General features: G+C 37.4%; 1 protein-coding gene across 1 annotated transcript; it reads right to left on the bottom strand.

Annotated features, from left to right (window-relative positions):
- Positions 1–583: 583 nt before the first annotated feature.
- Positions 584–21,910, bottom strand: LOC113119207 (synaptotagmin-11). The gene is made up of 4 exons (XM_026288495.1): positions 21,660–21,910; positions 10,811–11,700; positions 4,190–4,310; positions 584–4,078 (listed from the first exon to the last, which is right to left on the bottom strand). Exons 1-4 carry the CDS (start codon positions 21,691–21,693, stop codon positions 3,768–3,770), a joined length of 1,356 nt encoding a protein of 451 aa, XP_026144280.1. The 5' UTR covers positions 21,694–21,910; the 3' UTR covers positions 584–3,767.
- Between the last annotated feature and the right edge of the window lie 497 nt (positions 21,911–22,407).

The following is a 22,407-nucleotide window of genomic DNA, read 5'->3' as shown; positions in this document are numbered from 1 at the left end:
GTGCTGATTTGAGGCCTCGCTGACTTTGCAGGCAAAAAGGTACCTCACAAAAGTGATTTTGGACAAACTTATGTAGCAGCAGAAAGGTTTAAGGTTTTACTACAAAACAGAGGTAGCTTTGGTGATAAAGCAAATAATTAATTACTACAGTACTGTTTTCTTGCAATAAAAAGTTGGTAAAAACCTATATTTACACACTAACTTACCACCCACCAACCACAACTTTTTTATTTTTTAGCTCACAGAATTGAGCACATGATTGTGGGATATCAAAGGCAGCAAAGGATACATCTATGCTGCCTTCAAAAACCAATGAAGGCATCTCTGAAGAGGCAGGAGCATGGTAAAGAAACAAGCCATTTGCCTTATTACAGTCAGTGTACCTTCAGAATAATTCTGAAATTCATATTTCAAGGTAGAAAATGTAGGTGCTCAAATGTACTTCATAAAAGCATGTATTTCCATGGTATTAGCAAAAAAGCATGCTAATACTTTTTGTTAGTGCACAGTCATCTTGTAATGTTATCATAGCGGTGGCTGTACTTAATTCAACTTCAGAGCAGAGAAAGAAGAGAAGGTCCAATCTAGTGTATGAGTTTTTATTTTATTTGCACGTCCATTGTGTTAACAACTTCAACATACAGTACAAGGCAGCATTAGTGTAACATACTGTTTTTAGCATAAACTCACAGCAGTATGCAGATAACTTGCCCTCAAAAGCATTACATCTCACACTTTATGTTAGATGTCCCTGAAGTTCATGTAGTGAAATGAGCAGTATTAAGCTGGGTATGTAAAGTACATGATATTCACTGTACTTACATTATACATAGACAACTTGCTTGTACTTACAAATATTGAAAAGGCCAGGGAACATCATGGATCACACTACAGTTGTGGTGAACTAACACTGCTTATCATCTAGGTACAGTGGTTTTAAGGGGACACCTAAAATAAAGCTGAATCACTAAGTTCATTCCACCTTAACCATATCAACATTGCGGCATCCAAATGGACTAATATATATTTATTACAGAAATTTTCTTCTCAGCTCATTTTTGTCTTTGTTCAGCTTTCAATGTTTCTGTACAACACACAACAGCAAAAAACTGAGGGATATTTAGGGACCAGTGGCAGAGAGAGAAAAAAGGGGCAGATGGCACTCCAAAAGAGGAGGTTTACACATAAAGAAACCATTTCCATTCCATGTAAAACAGTTAGATACAAGAAGAGCAGAAAGTGCTACTGCCCACCAGTGCATTGGAACAAACACTCATTTACAATTGGTTATATTCATCTTTATGTCTATAGTTATTGATGTAAATCAAGCTTGTATGCCCGAAAGATCCAAAAAAGTTCCAGGTAACACAAGGAGCTGAGGGTTAAAATAAAGAAAAACACGCATGTATTATTTCACATAGGCTGCATTGTGTAGCTTGGGTTGCTGTCTTTACAAAAGTGGGTTTTGCTGTCATATAAACCACTAAAAACTGTAATATATACACCAGTTTTATAGCAGAAGTTTGAATAGTCATTGCATGCAGGGTTAAAAACATTATAGAGGGTGGAAGAGTTCACTTTTCTGTTGAAAATGTATAGAGTGAAATCACAAGACGATGGGTTTCTTCATTTTCTTGGAAATGTGATTGGAATGTGATTCGTTTTTGCTAATAAACAGTGGTTAATCTCATTATGTGGCCTTAATGACTCACAATGAGCTTGACTGCAGATATCATGGAGAGAACCCTGGGGCTTAATTTACCGCTATATTAATTTCACATGTTAAATATGAAGTATCTCTAATGAACCAGCTGATATCTTTTTCTCTTCTCTCACCCTCCCACTTTCTGCCTTATTAACTAAATATGTGCTCATTCGCACTGGGAATACAGCATGTAATCTGCCTCAGGGGCTGTGGGCACCAAATGACATCAATGGGAACACATCCACACACACATTGCAAGCCTTCAAACATTGACTCAAAGCCTGTGTAAAGCTGCAGTGTGAGCTGCTTCATCATGGTCACCAACACACCACAAAACGTTGGTCCATCTACTTTGGTTAGTTTTCGCCAGCTGTCGCTGACTAATGGTTACTGGCTCATGCCAAATCCTAACTTTGATATGGTCAGTTATTAGTCCTATCATAGTTATTAGGGTTTTGATATACATATATATATTTATTTTCTTTCTTTTGAACACAAATCATAAAAATAAATACAGTAATCTACGAAAGTGCAAAAATTGGTCTGAATATGCATCTCAGCTATAATCCATAAAATAGAGAATAGACTGGCTTAGAGCCAAACTTATTGAAGTAAATAAGCTGGGGTGGCTAACTTTTGTCCTGTTATTTCCATGACACCATTTGTAAGTCAAAGGTTCAACTGTATATTTGGCGATATTCAATTGTACTTTGGAAAAAATGAAACTGAAGACTTCCAGTGTTACGCCTTATGATACATTATGTACATTGTGACCAAAGATGTTAAGACGATAAGAATTAGTTGTATGGCCTAAAGAATTACGTCTGGCCAAAAACACGTTTGATGGCAATAGAAACTTTGATGTTTGGTACAGTACATGTGAAATGTACAAATTTGACAATATGTAAATATACTAATCTGTCAATATATCTGTCACATTTGGCTTTTAACTGTTGTTTTATCGGTGTTTCCCCTGATCAAACCTCCCCTGATCTCTATGCTGTGGTACAGCACAGCAACAGGGTCAAAACATCATTTGCAGTACAATGGAAATGTGCATAGATATGCCTAAAGAAAAAAATATAATTTAAATCAGTGAATAGCAGATATGTTGAGATATGCCAAAACACAGCTCATAGAAGTGCTTTGTCCAAGTCATTAAGACAGATAAATTAACAATAATGTATAAGTACAGCTACAAATAAATAAAGCAGCTACAGCATAAAAATGGGGTGAAGTGTAAACTGTCTTTATTATATGGAATATCAGAATTTTTTTCATAAATCAAATTCATTTTTAATCCTGAGCTGACAGTCTTTACTTCCAATTTGGCGGTTGGCTGAAAACTGCCTTAAAATCAGGTTTTGTTTAATTGGCATCTGGAGTTTTATTTTCTCCAGAGAATTTCCATCTCAAGTTCAGTGTCATTAAAAGATTATGCATTTCTTTTAAGCTGGATATGAATAATAGCCATATTTCAACCTTGTCTTCTGTGTTAAATATTAGCATGTTAGCAAAAACGCTCATGGTGGTGTCCAGATTAGATCACTTTTCATCCATTCACTATCAAAACATTCACCCCATTATTTTCTTAAAAATTTGACTTTAAAACTCACTTTTTCATCCAACCCTCTTCCTAAAAATAAAAGTCCCTCGCTAGCTCTAGCATGCGGCTAATTGAAAGTAGTGTTTGAATAGTCTGACTATGCCAGTATACTGATAAAAGGCTCTGAGGATACTACTCTCATATGGGTATAATTCTCTTATAATTCACTTTAGCGTTATTTAGTCAGAGCCAAAAACCAGACAGACCTAAACTTTTTGCTTTTTTCCTTTGTTATTTTGCTATGACGTATGAGTCTTTTTTATTTTTTCCTACGAGTTCATTAGAGAGCTTTCTAAGTGTCTTTTCTTGGTCTTACGTCCTGACACATACTTATCCTCTCATACAGTTATCTGTACTGGGAAAAGAAGAGACTGTTAAATGGGCTTCGTCTATAGAGGGGCTGACAGGAAGGAAGTGGTATAATAGATTTTGCTTTCCCCATGTGTTAGCCAGACACTAGTACTCTATAAGGTTATGCCACTTGGCAATCTGCCGCCTTGGGTTGTCACAGACTTCCCTCCAGTGAGTCACCCCTGATGGAATTGGGCTCTGACCACCCAGAACCAGGCGACCCACGACCTCATTCTTCGTGGTGCGGTCAAAATCGATGACCAGAAACTCCACAGAGATGTCCGGCATTAGCTCAGTGGGGACATCGTAGATAAATGATTCATTGAAAACGGGACTGAGTGTGCATTTCTTCACATGTGTCTTCTTCTTGGCTATGCGCTTGCGGCCGTAGAAGACGTTCACTTTAACATAAGGGTCTGTGGGGGGAGAAGGGTAATAAAGACATGAGAATTTGTCAAGTTTTTGGCATCATAAATAGGATAATTTGAATATCTTTATGTGTGCGTGTATGTGTGGTGTGTACTTACTGCCGGACAGGCCAGTGATGTCCATGGTTGGCAGGTGTTTGGCCTTAAGGACTACCACGTTAAGCCTGTGAGTAACAGGGTGGTAGGACAGAGAGACCAGCAGCTCCCCACGACTTTCACACTGCGGAGAAACAGAACAGAAATTGAGCACAAGAAATAGGACACACATTTTTATAGGCATACACAAAAGTCTACCAGATGAATAAATAAGGACATGATGTTGAGCCATCCTGTAAGTGATCACAGCACTGATATAGAGGCACTGTCCACTTTCCAAGCTCAAAAGCTTGCCCCAGGTATCATCAACTTCAGAGTCTGTCCAAAAGTAAGGTAAGCCTGGCACAATCATCCATGCTTCCTAAAGCAGTACCAACAAAGGGAACAATACCCATCATCTAGTGCTGTAGTCGAGACCAGCTATTTCGAGTCTAGGTACAGACTTGAATAAATTGAGTCAAGACCCAAGTATACTACAATTTTCTTTTTTACACACAGTTGTACGCGTAGCTTTTTAAAGTATAGTCCATTTGAGGTGTATGCGAATGCAGGCAGTCTGAACATGCACTCTTTTAATCAAAAGTTGCTGCTATCTCACATCCTTTTCACACAAACGCTCATCTATGTGGCCGTTGTAGTCCCCACAATTTTGTTGTTGTTCTGTCTCCTTAGTTTTCTACTGTGAAACAACGGCTCGGCCCAGTGTTGCCACCTTGAGGAACAAATGATTAGTGCAAAACCAAGTCAACGCCTATGTGCAACTGGTAACAAAATTCGGGTGGTGTGTTTACAGTTCTATTAAGGTGATGAAATTTGCATCACCTGGACCCATGTACATGTAAATACTCACGTCTACTTTGGCTTTCAGATTAATAACTGAGATCAGGAGATCATCCGATAGCCTTGTGGGACGAGGTGTAGCTGCTTGTGTCGAGTCTTTGGAAATATTGGCAGGTACCTTTCCTAACACTTAGTTAGGGTCCTTCAACACTACAGGAATATTGGCAGTACAGTGCCTTTCCTTTCAGTGTGCATGGGGTACCATCCTTGTCCCATATGATGTACCTCAGTCTACCTGGATGCAGTTATTATCCACTTTGTGTACTGGAACGGACACCTACTTCATCTCCTGGACAGTGAAATTGACCATAGAGGAAGAGAGAGCATTTACTCCATTTACACCAGAGCCTATCCTGCTCACATGGCACATTAAATGGCCACTTATTTTCCAGATGGACAAGTTTGAAGGAGAACTGCAATGATGAGCCATCTGTGCACCTGTCAGTTATCCCTAGGAAATGGTGATCATATGGTCATGAGGGTAAGCTGGGTGGAATAATCAAAGGCACCTGTCCTTTGTCATAAGAGAAGAGGACAAAAGGAGCATTGGCATCTCTGCAAGCCATGGTTTAACTCCCACATTACATTTATTTATAACCCAGTCTTGCATTCTGACACTTATGAGCCAACCCAATTTGTACGACCCCACTCATAGGAATTTGTATGATTTTTACTAAATCGTATTTATTTTAACAAGTTCCTCAATTTTTATGAATGGCTTATGCCTAACCCGACCCTTAAACCTATCCATCACTGGGGTCTATACAAGAGTGAGGTCCCACAAATTCATAAAATATTTACAAATTGGTCATAAAATAGAGTTGTATAAGAACCGAAACATTCAGCAGGAGCCACCTAAAACAGCTTCGACTTTTATCCCAACTCTTTACAGGACTTTTAACCATGAGAAGCCGTGTGCCAGAGTATTAAAAGCAGTAACATCAAATTGTGATTGTAGGAAAGTTCTTAGATATGAGAAGAAGGAGGCAGGAACCGGAGAACATTTAAACCATTTAATAATGAAATAAACAAACACAAAACCGCATAAAATATAAATGAAAACACAAACTAAATCCCAGGCCTGGTCCTCTCTCGTCTTCCACTGTCATCACTCCTCCTTTTATCCTTACAGAGCTCCTCCTTGGTGCTCGAGACCGGTGAGAGGCACAGGTATCTCTCATTAACATTATCATTAAACTCCACCGGTCTCGCTCCGCCCCCACAGCTCTCGGCCCTGCCCCTCTCATTACAGTGATGACACAGGTATACAACGTAAACAAATGCCAAGTGTAAAATAGTGCCAAAATGTAACAGCATAGTTTAACAACAGACAAAATTAAACTGTCTTAATGCAGTGCAGTCCTCATTAAATGTTAATGTGTTTTGTACAGTTGCTGTTTTTAATTTCAGTGCTGAGCTTTCACTGTCCCTCAATGGTGGAACAAGCATCCAGCCCCAACCTGATTTGCTGACGGCACAAAAAAACAGCTTAAGATGTAAATGAAGCCACTTCTTCATTTACAGGCATTCTTTTCTTATTTCTTTTTTTATTCAAGGTATGTTTTTTTTTACTTTCATGGTCTCATGCAGTTTTGATTCTTTTTATGTCTTGTTATGCAGCAAAAATGATAAAACATTCCTTAAACAAGACAAAAATACAGACTGAAAAATTAAATATTGCAGACTTTTTGTGACTGCTTATATTTCTGGTTTCCTAACCTCCTTTGTTATTCCTCAGTCACTTTCTATAAAAGTATCTAATCAAATTAATGCATGCAAAAAAATTAAATAAAAATCCACGGCTTCTTCCAGACTGCATGAAAAGACTTTGCTTCTTATTCTTTCCTCTTGCCATCTCTGTTGTTTTTCTCTTCTTTGAGAGTTAAGATTCCAGTCCTGTTCCTGGTTATCACCATGGCAACTTGCATTAGGAGGCATCCTGGAGCTAAACATGGACTTAAAACAGCCTACATCCTAATGCGTAATGTCTGTGGGTGTTTGTGATTTTCTTTTAGCTGTGGGTAACTGTGCTTCTCGTATGCCTGTTGATGTGTGTATTTTGACCATAGATACATCGGACCAGGTTAATAAAATATTGGGTAACACTGATTTTCTCTTAACAGTTGCTTATTAGCATGCATATGACTAGCATATCGACTGTTTATTAGTACTTATAAAGCACAAATTAATGCCTTATTCTGCATGACCACATTTTCGATCCCTTAATCCTACCCTATACCTAAACTTAACAACTTAATAATCAGAAAATTAGTAGTTTATGGAGTCAAAAGTCATAGTTAATCTAAAATCAAAAACATTTTACCAAGGTAATGTTTCTCCATAATTTATGAGATTTGGAGTTAATGCTCGAGTGATTTTTTTGTACATCTCTCAAGATGCGCGAGAGATTATGCTTAAGATACTGCCAATATACACTGAATGTGTGCTTTTAAGTGTCTATTCAAAAGCAAAAAATAATAAGTAAATGTATACGAACACTTTAATACAAATGCCTACTGATATAAATGAGATCATCATGTTTCCCCTTATAGCTAAACCTCATTAACAAGGCTATTTTTACTTCTTTATCTTCCGTGAAAATATTCTTCAGGAAGAGCTATAAGCAAGTGTAACGAGAATGGCGCTGCCGCAGTATGTCCCTCACTCTTCATAATCACCCATCTCTCTCTCTCGCCACACGGACTGACTCCATCTGTTCCCTGAGCTTTTTCTCCTTCCTTCTCTCCTGTAATCCTCTCTCTCTCTCTCTCTCGTTCTCTGAATCGAATGTCCACCAGCCAACACCCTAATGCTCCTGTCTTGTGGAGTCAAAGGCATTGATTCAGTTTAAGACACTCTCTCTGTAGAAGAGTAAAAAGCAGACAGGAAGTTCTCTGATTTGAACAAGCTTACTCTGCATATTTTGTATACTGATTTACAAAGCCGTACACAAGCGGGAAAACAAGATCAAATACTTATTTGCCTTTGAGCACTAAAGATTTCCTGCAACCAGAGAATGAGATTATGAACATCGCTTATAATGCTATTGTTCCCGTTTCGATGGAAATACAGAAGAGTATTAAGCTATGATTACTTGTTATGCAACTATTTGTACAGTGTTCAGGTTGTGTTGGAGAGCAAATGGATGCAAAGCCTTCTCTGTCCGATTCAATGGGTGTTTACTGAGGCCTCTTATACACCTCCTATCGTTCTTGTTTGATGGGATCACAAGTAAACAATCCAATGCAGTAAATACAGGTGCAAAAAAGGTCCAAAATATTTTGTGAACTGTAGGGAGCACTTATTACAAAATATTAAATAGAAAACCGTTGTAATGTAGTAATAATAATAATGAGTGCTGTCAAACGATTAATCGGAATTAATCGCAATTAATCGCAATTAATCGCATCCAAAGTAAACGTTATTGTTAACATATTAATTAAATATATACATGCATGTGTGTGTATTTAAATATACATAATAAATATACACAAAACACACACAAACACACATATATTATGTAAACCAAAACGTTTTTTGAAAGCGATTAATCGCGATTAATCGTTTGACAGCACTACTTATAATGTAATAATATTTCACTAAATTACTGGTTTGACTGTATTTTTTATCAAATAAATGCCGCCTTGATGAGCATAAGAGAATTCTTTCAAAAACATTTAAAATATCTTACCAACCTCAAATGTTTTGAACAGTAGTGTTGTTACAAAACCAGACCCTCCCTTCAAAAAAACATCACAAGTGTTGAAAGAGTCACATTTCCCATCAATAACACTCATCAATATCAGGTGTAAACAGGCGTAAGAGACTACAGAAGCTTTGAAAGTCTCAATCATTTCCAAAAACTGAATAACTGAACTGGGATGTTAATGGATTGGTTTGTGGGTTTCATTGCTAATGATGTGAGAATAAGCACTAGTTTCCAGATGGTTGTACTGATGGATGTGTCCCCTGCAGTCCTGGCCTTTATGGCTACACTCTCTGTCTGCTATAATGCCACTTTAATGGATCAATAGACACTCTCACCATCCATAAAGCCCTGCCCATACATTCAAATATGTGTGGACCAATATGGTATAATCTGCATAATATAACATCTTATAGCTCAAAACACAGGATGATTTCAGAAGAAAAAGTGATTGACTGATGTTTTCCATTCAAAATGCACAATTGAAATGCAATTTGGTGTCTGAAAACATTACATTCAGTTACACAAAGCACTCTTATAAAGTATACTACTGTTGCCTGTCTAAACCTTATTTGTAGTCTTACAGTTACACATGCGGCTTCAGAGGTGTTAAAAATCACAAGTCGAAAGCTCATGTATCATCTTAAATGCCAAAAAAGTTGCAACTAGTTAATAAATTCTGTTACCGAATTCTTACATTTCAAGATCAATCTTTTAGGGCTGTTTTTCAGTTGATGCATGAACAAAACTTGATAAAACATTATTTACTAGCATTCCTCCCATCCAATAAATTACGATAAGCTTTGTTCTTTGTTACTTTTGTTATGTAACAAAGTCTTAGCTTACAGATCCTGTCAATTCTGTTATGAAATTGAAACAATAAATACTTTTTGGTGCTCTTTAAAGGAACCGTAAACCCAAAAATCACCCTCAGGTCATCCAAAATGTAGATAACGTTTTTCTTCAGTAGAACAGTAAAGAAGATTCTCAGCTGAACTCATGGTCCTTGGTGATTCATGAAATGCAAGTCAATGGCTACCTTCATTTTGAGAGTCAAAAAGAGCAACACAAGCAACAAAAAATGAAACCCATGGCTCTTGATAAAATATTGAGGTCTTATGAAGCGAAACGGTTGGTTTGTGCAAGAAACAGACAAACAGGGAAATCCAATTCTTTTCCACTAACTGTTTCTTTCAGACAGTTTGTCTGTTTTATCATGAAATGGCATAACATATAACGCAATTAAAGCACTAAATAATAATGTGAAATGTGGATGTTTTACATGACTAAAGCATATAAAATGAATAATCTAGTCTTCACCAACTCATATTAAGCTTGTATCAGCTTGCATCGGATCATTTTCTTATTTCAGACGGGACATCACTAAAGTATGTTTACCCGAGGCTGTGTATTATAAGTAATAATATTGTAAATAATGTTTAGTTTCTTGCACATACTGATTGTTTTGTTTATTAAAACCTTAATATATCATATGAAGCCACGGGTATTATATATGATTGTTTTGACTGGTAGCCACTAACCTGCATTTTATGAAAAACAAGGACCATGATTTCATTTAAAAATTACTGATCTACTCAAGAAAATTAAATATGTGACCCAGGACCACAAAACCAGTCTAAAGTCACTGGGGTATTGTAGCAAAAGCCAACATTAAATTGCATGGGTCAAAATTATCGATTTTTCTTTTAATGCCAAAAATCATTACGATATTAATTAAAGATCATGTTCCATGAAGATATTTTGTAAATTTCCTACCATAAGTATATCAAAACTTAATTTTTGATTAGTAATACAGTATGCTTTGCTGAGGCAATTTCTCTATATTATTTTTATTATTATTATTATTATTATTATTATTATTTTAAATTTTTTTGAATTTTCAGTTGAATCCAAATATTGACCAATCGTAACAGATTTTGTGGTCCAGGTTTACATACAGGTCAGTGGTGTATACTGAATTTCCAATTTCATCCCAGAAGTTTAATTTCGCTGCATCACTAAAGGTTAAAGTCACCCGTAATATCCCCCAATCCTGTGTAAGGTCAAGAAATGCTCACCTGCGTGTTCCTCTTGTTGATTTGCTGGGTGATGTGCGCCCGTCCCGTGCTGGGATCCACACCCACCAATGGCACCACCGCCTCCCCTATGACATCATCCCGCGCGAAGCGATCGAAGCTGAGCACCAGGAAGTGCAGCGAGAGCTCGGGCAGCGAGCTGTAAGGGATGCCGTAGAAGGTGAACGTCTCGTCGAACACAGGCTCCAGAGTCTTCCTCAGGACACGCGTCTTCACCCGGTGCTTCTTCTCGGGCAGGATGGTCATCTTCACATAGGGGTCGGAGCTGCCCGCCTGCTCGTCCACCGCAGGGAGTCCCTGCGCTCCTACAATGGTCACAACGAGGGCCTTCTTGGGGAAGTTGTAGTCAACAGCCAAACTGAGCGTTCCCAGAGAGGGGGAGTCGAGACTGTGGGGCGATGCCGTCTTACTGGGAGCTTCGCTGCTGCTTCCTGAGCTGCTCTCCATACAGCAGTAGTCAGCCCGGATGGGCAGCGCCCTCTCCAGTCTGGGGGGTCCCACAGGCGGTACCAGGTGGTTCATCTGTAGGTGTGGGGTACCACCTTCAGGATCCGCATCCACAAGAAGCACATCGCCATTTCGGGACCCACGACCCCATTCTCTAAACAGGGAGCCTGATCCTGAGCGCCGGCCCACCCGTACGATCTTCTTGCTGTTACTGAGGCTCTCGGGGTAGATGCTGATGCCTTTGAGCATGTGGATGAACTTGTAGGGAGGGTCAACAGGTGGGTCGTAGGGGCCGCTAGTCAGCTTGTACGCACCTGTCATTTGACGATATCGCCGCTGACAGCACGTCCAAAGAAAAACGGCCACCGTCACAGAGACGACCAAGACCCCCGCTCCCAGAAAACCCGCAAGTACTGGGGACACATCTGAAAGAGACAGAGACAGAGCATTAGCTCACTTCAGCAATCAGCATTTACACTGACAAGCATTTATTGTAATCTAAAATATACATGAATATCATTTATACCCAAACTTCATACCGAAACGACCATTTTAACATGAATGAATAGCACAACCAAACCAAAGAAAGTAATTTTATGCAGAATCTCCTGCAATATTTGTATTTAAGTATTTTTTTATTAAAAAAATAACACACTCCTTCAAAATGTGTATTCAAACAGCATCATCACTGCTGCAGAAATCTTAACTAAATACTGTGCACAAGTCATTTTCTTCATAACTCATTATAGTTTCGTTTGGACCGTGACCCACATTCACAGAGAGTTCTGGGTGATAAAGACTTGGATGAGGTTTCTAGAGAAAATATCTGGTCTCAAAGTGAATTTAAGAGAATGGCAAACATGGCCACAGACGGCCTTAAACTGAGGTGAGAGACTGACCCAGATAGATGCAGAACAGAGAAAAAACAGCAGCAGCGCTTCAGGTTAGTTCAGGCAAAGGCAAAAACATGAATCTGAAAAAATACTTTATGGAGTACAATTACAGAACTTGTTCGTGAGGGAGAAAAAGTGCACTCAAAAAAAAAAAAAAAAAAGCTTTCGAAGTATTGAAATGATCCATGTAATGAAAAACAATTTTCTGGGTATTGCATGATAATTCTTGCTCTTGGCTGCAGCTTGGATTCTTTCCCGTTTAATTCATGACTATTTGCTTCTTGCTTGTTCCACAGCCATTTGCAAGCTCATTGGGCTGATGCTGAGCACAGCAGTTATATTTATGATCATGGACTCTTTATTGCAGTCCATGAGAGGATCCACCAGTAACATCCACCTGACTGAAGCATTTACTATTCACACAGACCCAATCTCAACACACAGACAGCGCCAACAGAATCTGCTCATTTATATTGCAGTCATAACTGGCTCATTACAACACACATCCCCCAAAACGTTCAAATGTCAGCAACAGACCATAACAAGCTTAACCGGGGCTGGCAGGTGCAGCTTTCACCCCATGCTGCAGGGCATTCAATTAGGAAACATCACACTGTGGGTTGCCTCTGCCCAAACACCTTTAATAACAGACACGGAAACACGCTAATGTCTGGAGGCTTTAGGACAACATGAAACATTAGCAACCCAAACTTCAATAACATAATGCATTTATGAATGGAACAAGATGTTCCAGCTAGGACTTCATCGCAGTTTGTTAGTTCATAAAAAAATGGGGAAATCACAATATTTTGTTTGAGGGCATGACCGGCAAATGCCCCCCATGCGATGCAAATATGAGCACGTGTTCGTTTTACTTGAAATGTCACTACACACCGATCAAAAAAAGACACAGTGCACAGTGATGCTTTAAGTCAAATGAATGAACAAACACACAAGAGCGATTCAAAAGCATAAAGAGCAATCAGCTCTTCAACGATCACACAACGATCGACCTGCACAGTGCAAACAGTTCAAAAAATTATATTGGTCTATATAGCTATTTTGCCCTTCATGACAACTGTGAGGGGGGTTAATTTTTAACTTATCTGTTTTAATTATATTAAGCCTTAAAGTTCTGCATAATTAAGGGCGTGGTCACTTGAGTGACAGGTGGATTGCCGCTGCTGGTCACCACCATCGAGCTAGGTGGGCGTGGCTTCAGCAACCCGCTCCCGCCCTTTTGCCCATTTTCGATGATCCAGGAGTGACGCGTGGTTGCATGCTGCCAAGATGGCGATGGCGGCCTCTTCCTACTTTTAGCTTCAAAACACTCTTCAGAAAAACTACGGGTGACGTCATGGACACTACGTCCATGTTTTTATGCAGTCTATGGCTTCCACTCAAAATAAGCTTTTTCAAAGTTATATAATAATTGATCTGTTGGGTATTTTGAGCTGAAACTTCTCAGACACATTCTGGAGACACATGAGACTTATATTGCATCTCATAAAAAGGGGCATAATAGGTGCCCTTTAAGAAAAGCACTTGTTGGTTCTGTGTGGAGCACAGTCATTTTTAAAAGTGCTTCTTTGAATGACTGGCGTCCACTGGCTCCATTTTCTTTGTCAGTCCCTTTCTGTCTCATCCTCTTTCATTTCTCCATTTACTGATTTGACACTCTTCCCTATTTTCTTTTTGTTATATTCATTTCACACCCCTCTTTCTTTGCCACTTCTCTGATCTCCTCTTTTCTCTCTCCAAACTCTGAACTCCAGAGCCCGGAGCGGGTCACTGTGGCAAAGACAGGCCCCTTTCTTTGCTCATGGCAGTCAGAGCTGACTGGAATAGTGAGTCGGCCCCCGCTTCAGTGAGCTGATGAGAACAGGATGTGCTCTCCCGCCCAACACAACAGCCTCAAGGAAACAACAGCCAATGGGAAAACAGAAACCAACCACATGCCCGAGCAACAACACACAACAATAATGTCTAAGGAGACAAGCCACCAAAAACACTTCCTGCAGAAAATGTAGTTTAAAGGCGTCACATAATGCGATTTGAATTGTTCCTTTCTCTTTGGAGTGTTACATGCTCTTGGTGCATGAAGAAGATCTGTAAAGTTGCAAAGACTTAAATCTCAAATCCAAAGAGATATTTTTTATCAAAGTTAAAGTCCAACTGAAATCAAATTGAACAAACAAATGAACTTTGTTTGCCTAAATTGATAGTTACGTGGTAAACAATTCATCCATACAAGACAATCCACACACAAAAAAATTTGGTTTCGTAATCTTTAATCAAAATCAGAAAATGCCCCTCCCCCTCTGCATTGGAGGATCTTCCCTGATGACGTAGGTTTAACGGTTTGGGTGTCTGCTTCGCATTCGTAACCACGCCCCTCCACGCATTGGCAGCGCGTGAAAGGAGAGATGGCGAGGAGGTGCATTTTTGGTTGTGGCACTCACAAAACACTTTTCCCATTCCCTAAAATTCCACCGTTATGGTCCAGATGGCTCGAATTTTTTAATTTCGAGGACGGAGGGATAACGGGGAGGTCACGGATGTGCTCGAAGCACTTCACGCGCGAAGGCTTCAAAAACCGATTGTTTGAATCAGAAACCCGTACTGCACAGAGAGTAGTGAGAAACATCCAAACATTTTGTGGAATGATCTGAACATAGTCGTTGGATAATAAGAGGAAACAAAGAGTTGAGAAAGAAGGAATGAACTAAGGTGGAGGAAAAACAAAATTATATAAAGATTCTGTGTGACAGAGAGAGAAGAAAAAGCGAAAGGTAATGCTAGATAAAAAAAGATTTTTTAAATTCCTGACTGAAACCATCATCTCTGATACAGAAATCTGTCATTTTTCTGTTATGTGACTGTAGAGTAAATACATCACTCTGACGTCTGCCAACACAGATGTTTAATAGCCGACTATTCTGACATGTTTGACCCTGATTTCGACCCCTTTTTATTTCCTGTCATTTTACCTAAATTATTCTGGATTTCTGTTTTTTCCCCTGGCCCTGGATCAGTCCACACAAAGGCGAGACCCTCCCCGACTCGACTGGATGTAATACGCCCCCCCGGAGGGACTCTAAATCACATGATGTCACTTTTGGCTGCATGTTTAAAAGCCAGCTGCTTCTGTTGCTTAGAAACTACCCCTCTGAGAGAAAGAAGTGGGGGGAAACCATTTTGCCAGCTGATACACTCAACTCTCGCTCTAATTGCTTTATAAATGAAAAATTAGTGTCAGTATTCTAGCTGAAACCTGACATTGTAGGTACAAGGAAACAGGAATCTTAATAACCACTGAATAACCTTAAGCGGTGGTTGCTAAAGGTAGTACTTTATTGTTTATTGTTTGTAGTTATGGATTGAACAAACAATTTGGGTGTCACCAGACGCGACTCCGCGACAGAATCAATCAAATATCACAGCCAATCAGAAGCGTGTGGAAGTAGAAACCGTTTCTAAATTGGAAAATTTGCATGTTGCCGTCGCACCGATTAAAACTCTGATTAAAAATGGTAAAGACAGCTTTTTTTGCATGTTGCGGCGTCGCGTCGCGTAAAAGTTAGTTAGCACAGTGTTACACGTTTCTGTTACAAACATGAATGAGACCTTAAATCAAGTGAGCTGTTACTTTTCAGTAATAGCAATATCATTCAACTTTTGTCATGTGGATGAAAAAAAAAAGGGTGCAAAAATCCCAGTCTTTTTTGAATGTGCAACTTTAGTGTCCTTCAAATCTTAAAAGCATTTTTTAAAAAAACTGTACTTGAAGATTGTATAATATTAATGAAATAAAAAGACAATTAAGTGCACTTGAATAGAGACACTTTCATGTTTCCTAAAACGCTTGAGTAGACAAGTGCACAAAGTAACAATATCAAATTTAAAAGTTTTATTTTAAAGTACATTTTAAATCACAATATTTTAATAATCGTTTAAAGAAGTACACTTATTGTAATGTATTGTCTAACTACAGCACACGTAAAGTATTTGCTTGAAATATTAACTGTAGTGTGTTACTCATTATTACATTTCAAGTTAACAAATGTACTAAGTTGTAACTTCCTTTCTAAAATACATGGCATAAACATTTCAAAGGCATAAAAGACATTTTTTTAAAAAAAGGTACAACAGCTGGGGCGGTACCTTTTCAAAAGGCATGCTTTTGTACCTTTTAGGTACTAAAATGTACACTTCAGGTACTAATATGTCCCTTTAAGATACCATTATGGACTTTTTTGGTACAAAGCACATTCAGAAGATGCGCCTTTTAAAAAGTTACCACTTTTGTACAACTTTTGTACCTTTCTTTTCTGAGAGTCTACTTAAGTAGGTTAACTATCACTCTTAAGTTCAATTATAATAAATTAAACTATATCAAATTTTTATTTAACAGCAATTAGCTTAAAGTGCCTGAAAATATTACATTTAGTTATCAGTATTTTTTTTAAGTATATTATCTCCTTAGTAAGTACTCTTTTTAAAAATTCACTTAATTATCCTTTTTTTTCCACAATCGTCATCTGGTCTCTGATTGGTCAAAAAGCAGAATTGACCAAGAACATCTTAGTAACCACTAAAATAGCTCACAGTAAGATAACATCTTAGCATCCAGCATAGCACAGTGACAGCAACTTCTACACACACGAACATCACTTCTGTTTAATTCATTACATTTGGATTTTAAATGCGACATCTTTTGATGCTCCAGAATGTGCGGCGGTCTCTCAACAGATATTAATGTACGTCAGCACAGCTCATTCCTCAAAAAACCAATACATTATCTACGCCAAAAACACACGCCTCTGATTATGACACCCTCCATAATGTGCTCCAGACGCACAACCGGGAGCCCAATGCGCACATGATTAATACGCTGGACAAAATGGCCCACAAATGAGAAATGATGGCATTGTCTGTAGTCACGGCTGAGCTGGACGCCAGGGTGGAGGAGTTTGTGATGAGTAGAAATGAAGAGAAAGCAAGATGGGAAAATGATGAGGTTAAGAAAAGAGCATGAGCGGACAGGTGTGAATAATGATGCTCAGCACTGCTAGACTCTCTGCTTTTCGCTCCTTCTTTAGTTTTCGTTCGTACGTCACCCGCAGTTTTGCTCTCTGTTCAGCAGGATCACAAAGAGGTTTAGTTAGCTGCCATGTGAGGACGGTTCCCTCTCTATATCTGCTGTCAGTGGTAATGAGACTGAGAATGAGGATCAGCTGCAGTCGTGTTGTGGAGAGACACTGTGTGCTGCTGGATTTCAGCGGGGACAGAGACGAAATGTGTCACTCTGACCCCAGTCGCACGCATAAATCAAGCCATTGTTCAATCACTGCAGCTACACTCACGCTTCGAGCAAGACATGTATACTGCAGATATCTTTAAGAAAGCTGAGATCAAATAGAGTCAAGGCTAGAACTTCACTTCAGAGACCCTCCGTCTTCAAAAACAGCTCTTGAATTCAATCATTCATTATTTATCACTCTACAGTAAAAAGGAGCTGGGAAAGCATCAGTTTGAATTGCCATTTAATGATCACAAAAAATAAAATGAAATAATAAAATGGACAACACCTAAGCTTTCCATCACACACACAGACTAAATCTGTCCACAGAAGACATTCAGATGCAGTCAGTGAACTTCTGATACTTCAATCTAAATAAATGAGCTTCATGTGTTAATCATTATTTACATCATATAAAAGTTGAATAATGCTTATATATTTCTATAGTATATTTAATAATTAGGTTTAAGGCAGAAGCACTATTTACCATCACAGAATCAACCTAAAAACATTGTTGCACAAATAAAACTTATAGCAATAAACTCCTTATGTATTGTAAGGAAATGTATTGCTTAGTTTTATGTAACAATGTTTTGTGTTTCATTTACTATATATATATATATTTTTTTTTTATACAAAAAAAATCAGTTTTTTTAATCTAAATATTATTGTTTGTGAAATTTACTAGCAATTTCTGTGAACAATTTTACTAGTTTTGTACTGTGCAGGTTAATTCTAAGCCAGTCATTTCTGAATGTTACCCAGTAAGGCAGTTTTTAATCAGGCTCGTTCAAGAAATTTGACGTCACTCTATCGGCGTTTGCTGCCAACATTAATAATCCCAATCAGACGATGAGTCTCCATTAAACAAGCGTCAGAGAGCTGCTATTGACGTCTGAGTCTTGACCTGGTCACCTTGCGTCCTGAAAGCATTTTCTTGATCCTGTTTTGCTGATGAAACTGATGTCCTGCAAAGTCAGTCGATGCTCTGTTCGATCAATGCAGGCACTGTTATTATCTGAGAGGACTTGACATTAGATTAATATTGATACAGACACAATCTGACGCAGTTCAGAAACCAGGTTCTTGGTTGGGCAGTTTCAATAGGTTACACCCTTAACCAGGTGTGAGTTGTCTGTTCACACTGAAAACAAAAAATGCTGGAAGTGGGCCAATGATTATTCAGTGTGGTTGTGGCAATACAGTGTTAACCACAAATCTGGTATAGTTTGTGTCGTCAGTATCTGTCATGTTATGATACAGCAAATTATTTCATATATATTAGCATTCTAGTTAACACTTATGAAGTTTCATAACCAGGCATGATGCAATAAAAGTTATTATTGATAAAAGCTCTTCCTGCTAATCAGAGTATCAGTCCTACCCTTGTGTAATAAACAATAACCATAGCATATTTTAAAAAGATTACTAATGTACTTAAGTGTGAACGGAGTTTAAGGTTTCAACACTTTGATTTAATGAAAAAGTATTGTAGTTTACATTTATATTAAATGCAATTATCTGCACTTTAGAGTGTTTGTTTTTTTTGACCCACTTATGTATGTCTTAATTACATCTTTATATGTACATTCATAATCACTTAGTTTGAAGAGTATGGTTAAGTAAAATAAACTTTGAAACTTGTATGCATACATATATTTAAATATATTTTAATTAGACATTTTTAATGATAAAGTTGCAATTTAGTACATTTAAAACATATTTACTTTATATATAATTTTGGATAACGCATTCACATTTGTGCTTTAGTATATTAGTCAACATTAAAATAAGTCTACTTCTTTAAAGCACAACAAAGGATGTTTAAAACATGATGCTTTAGAATGTACTTTAAAGTTGAATTTTAATTTCGATGATCTGACATTAATACAGACTGTGCTTTTTAAAAGTGTACTTACTACTTACTTGTCTTGAAAGTTAGCTTAAGTGGCTTTTTATTGAATTAATATTATATTATCTGCAAATACAGTTAAATATATGTATATATATATATATATGTTAAATATATGTATATATATATATATATATATTATCAGAAACTTTTATCCAAAGCAACTTACAAATGAGGAATTTGAAACAAACAGATCCAAAACTAAAAGCTAAAACTGTGTAAATACTAGCGATACACATTTTAAAAATAAAGAAATTAACTAAAAAGTCAAATCTCTTTAAATGAAAAACATAAAATAAAGCTAAAATTCTAACATAACACTAAACCAAACACCAAACAAAAAAAAAACAAAAAAAACAAACAAACAAAAAAAAAAAAATATATATATATATATATATATATATATATATATATATATATATATATATAAATATAAAATATTTTTTTTTTTTTGGTGTTGTACATTGTCCTAAAGTCCACTTCACACAACTGTACATGCATATACATCCAACATGTCCTGATTTTCTATTGTTTCATCACAAAAAAAAACAGCATTTTTCCTTTGAGATTAAGCAGACAATTCACTGAAGGCATCTTCATGGCTTCAGAACTCCTAAATCTCAGTTTATCTGGCTGAACTGTTTCTGGTTATTTTCCTCTCTCTCGCTGCTGATTCTGTCTCCAGTCAACTCCCACGCGCTGAGTTGTGATCCAAGATGCCTCAGACGTGTTCCTAAAATACCTGACCCAAACTACATCACACGCATCCACCAGGACACACGTCAAAACTCTCCACCTCCCCCAGCGCTTGACATAACCCCCATAAAGACCCGCACAAAACAGCTGTAGTTATCAGAAATAAAATCATGTTTTCTTCTGTATTGAATATTCTCAGCATAGGCAATGCATTTGGCTACAGTATATTTACATATCATTTTTATATAAGCCTATATCGTATTATAGTCAGTAGGCAACTAAGGCATCAGAAAGAGTTAATTAAAATAGATATTTTGCTATTCAACTTGAATGGTGTTTTTGACATATCATAATCGTTTAATCATGTTAAAATCCTCTATGTTCTGTGGTATAAAAAAGCCCCAATAATAAAATATTGACGAGAAATGAAACATGGTCATATAAAGGTGTATTATATTACATTATCCATAACAAAGCCTATCATAATATATTATCATATAACAGGCCACTTATATAGTTATATATGTGACCCTGGAGCACAAAAAGTATATTTGTAGCAATAGCGACAATACATTGTATGGATTAAAATGATACATTTTTCTCTTATGCCAATAAATCATTAGGATATTAAGTAAAGATCATGTTTCATGATGATATTTTGTTAAATTCCTACCTTAAATATATTAAAGCTTAATTTTTGATTAGTAATATGCATTGCTAAGAACTTCATTTAGGTGACTTTAAAGGCAATTTAAAAGTCGACACCCTCATATTGCAGATTTATATCCCAACAATCCATACATCAATGGAAGGCTCATTTATTCAGCTTTCAGATGATGTATACATCTCAATTTAAAAAAATTGACCTTTATGACTGCTTTTGTGCTCCAGGGTCATGATACACAGTAGACAACATGAGGCTACTGTTTACTGTGAATAGTGATGTAGGCTATAACTGTAGTTTGACTGTGATTACAATTATTTATGAAAAGATATAGGAAAAATCACAGTACAGTTCATATGGCATTATGAATATCGTTATGATGCACGATGCACGGATGCTATTATCCATGCGTCAGTAAAGAATGAAGTGAATAAAGCAGCTCCAGCTGATGCGCGCGCGCTCCACAGACATGACGTCATGCGCGCAGTGCCGATCTAAACGCGTCTTTTCTATAGAAAATACATTTATTTCTACTTTGAGCCTGGTTTTGAATGACATCAATCATCATATGACGCAGCACGTGTCCAGATGGACACACTTCATGCGTCTGTCAGGTGCTGGACTTTACGCTTTACACTTCATTGAGGAATATTATGTTTTTTTTAGGATTTTATAGTTGCCTATTTTATCATCAGATATTTCCTGCCCTCATTCACTATAATACAATACAATATAAACCGATATAAAATGGCCTATATACTGTAAATAATGAACAGCTCAGAATTTTTAGTGAAAAAATTACAAATAATCCCATTAACCTAAATTTAGATTAATTAAGAACCGAATAAACAGGTTACGATGGTGTTTCAATGTGAAAGACCGGATCATTACGTAAATATAGATCGAGATTCACTCACCATAGGTCGGTTTTAAATTATTCATCTCAGCCATTTTGAAGTCCGGTGGCTTGGGTTTGAGTAGAAAACAAAAAATAAAAAGCAAGGGGAATGAATTTCTATTTTATTTCCATGAATTTCTCCAGGCCGATCCTCCAGCTGAATGGGTGGCCGAGCTGTGGATGTTTTCTTCTGTGTCTGCGCGCTCCTTAAGGATGCGCTCGGTGACGCGCCCGCGCTCCCGCCTCCTCCTCCGCTCCAGATGCGAGTGTGATGAAGATGATGATGCTGATGAAGATGATGCACAGGGCGGATGCAGCTTAGACTCAACCTAAAATCATATGGAAACCCTTCAGCTCCCCCTACAGTCTACAATGGGGAAAACACAGAGCACACCCCGAACCTGAAGATATTACATTCACTTACATTATATAAACATGATTGATGTAGATTTCATTTTAAATTATATTTTATTTGTAGATAAACAATTCATCTATGTTCGATTAATGAGTAGGCCTACATTTAAAATGTGACATTCCAATATTATTCTATAAAACTAAATATTAATTTAATATCTATACATGAAATTTTCACAAATTAATGAATTTCCATGTTTTTCCCAGCTATGTGTGATTACTTTTAATTAGTGCTGTCAAACGATTAATTGCGATTAATTGCATCCAAAATAAATGTTTTTATTTAGATATCTCTGTGTATGGTGTATATTTATTTTGTATATATATAAATACAAATGCATGTATATTTAAGA

The sequence above is a fragment of the Carassius auratus genome, chromosome 19 (assembly GCF_003368295.1).
Source record: "Carassius auratus strain Wakin chromosome 19, ASM336829v1, whole genome shotgun sequence".
Taxonomy (NCBI): Eukaryota; Metazoa; Chordata; class Actinopteri; order Cypriniformes; family Cyprinidae; genus Carassius; species Carassius auratus.
This window is presented reverse-complemented; position numbering and strand designations above follow the sequence as displayed.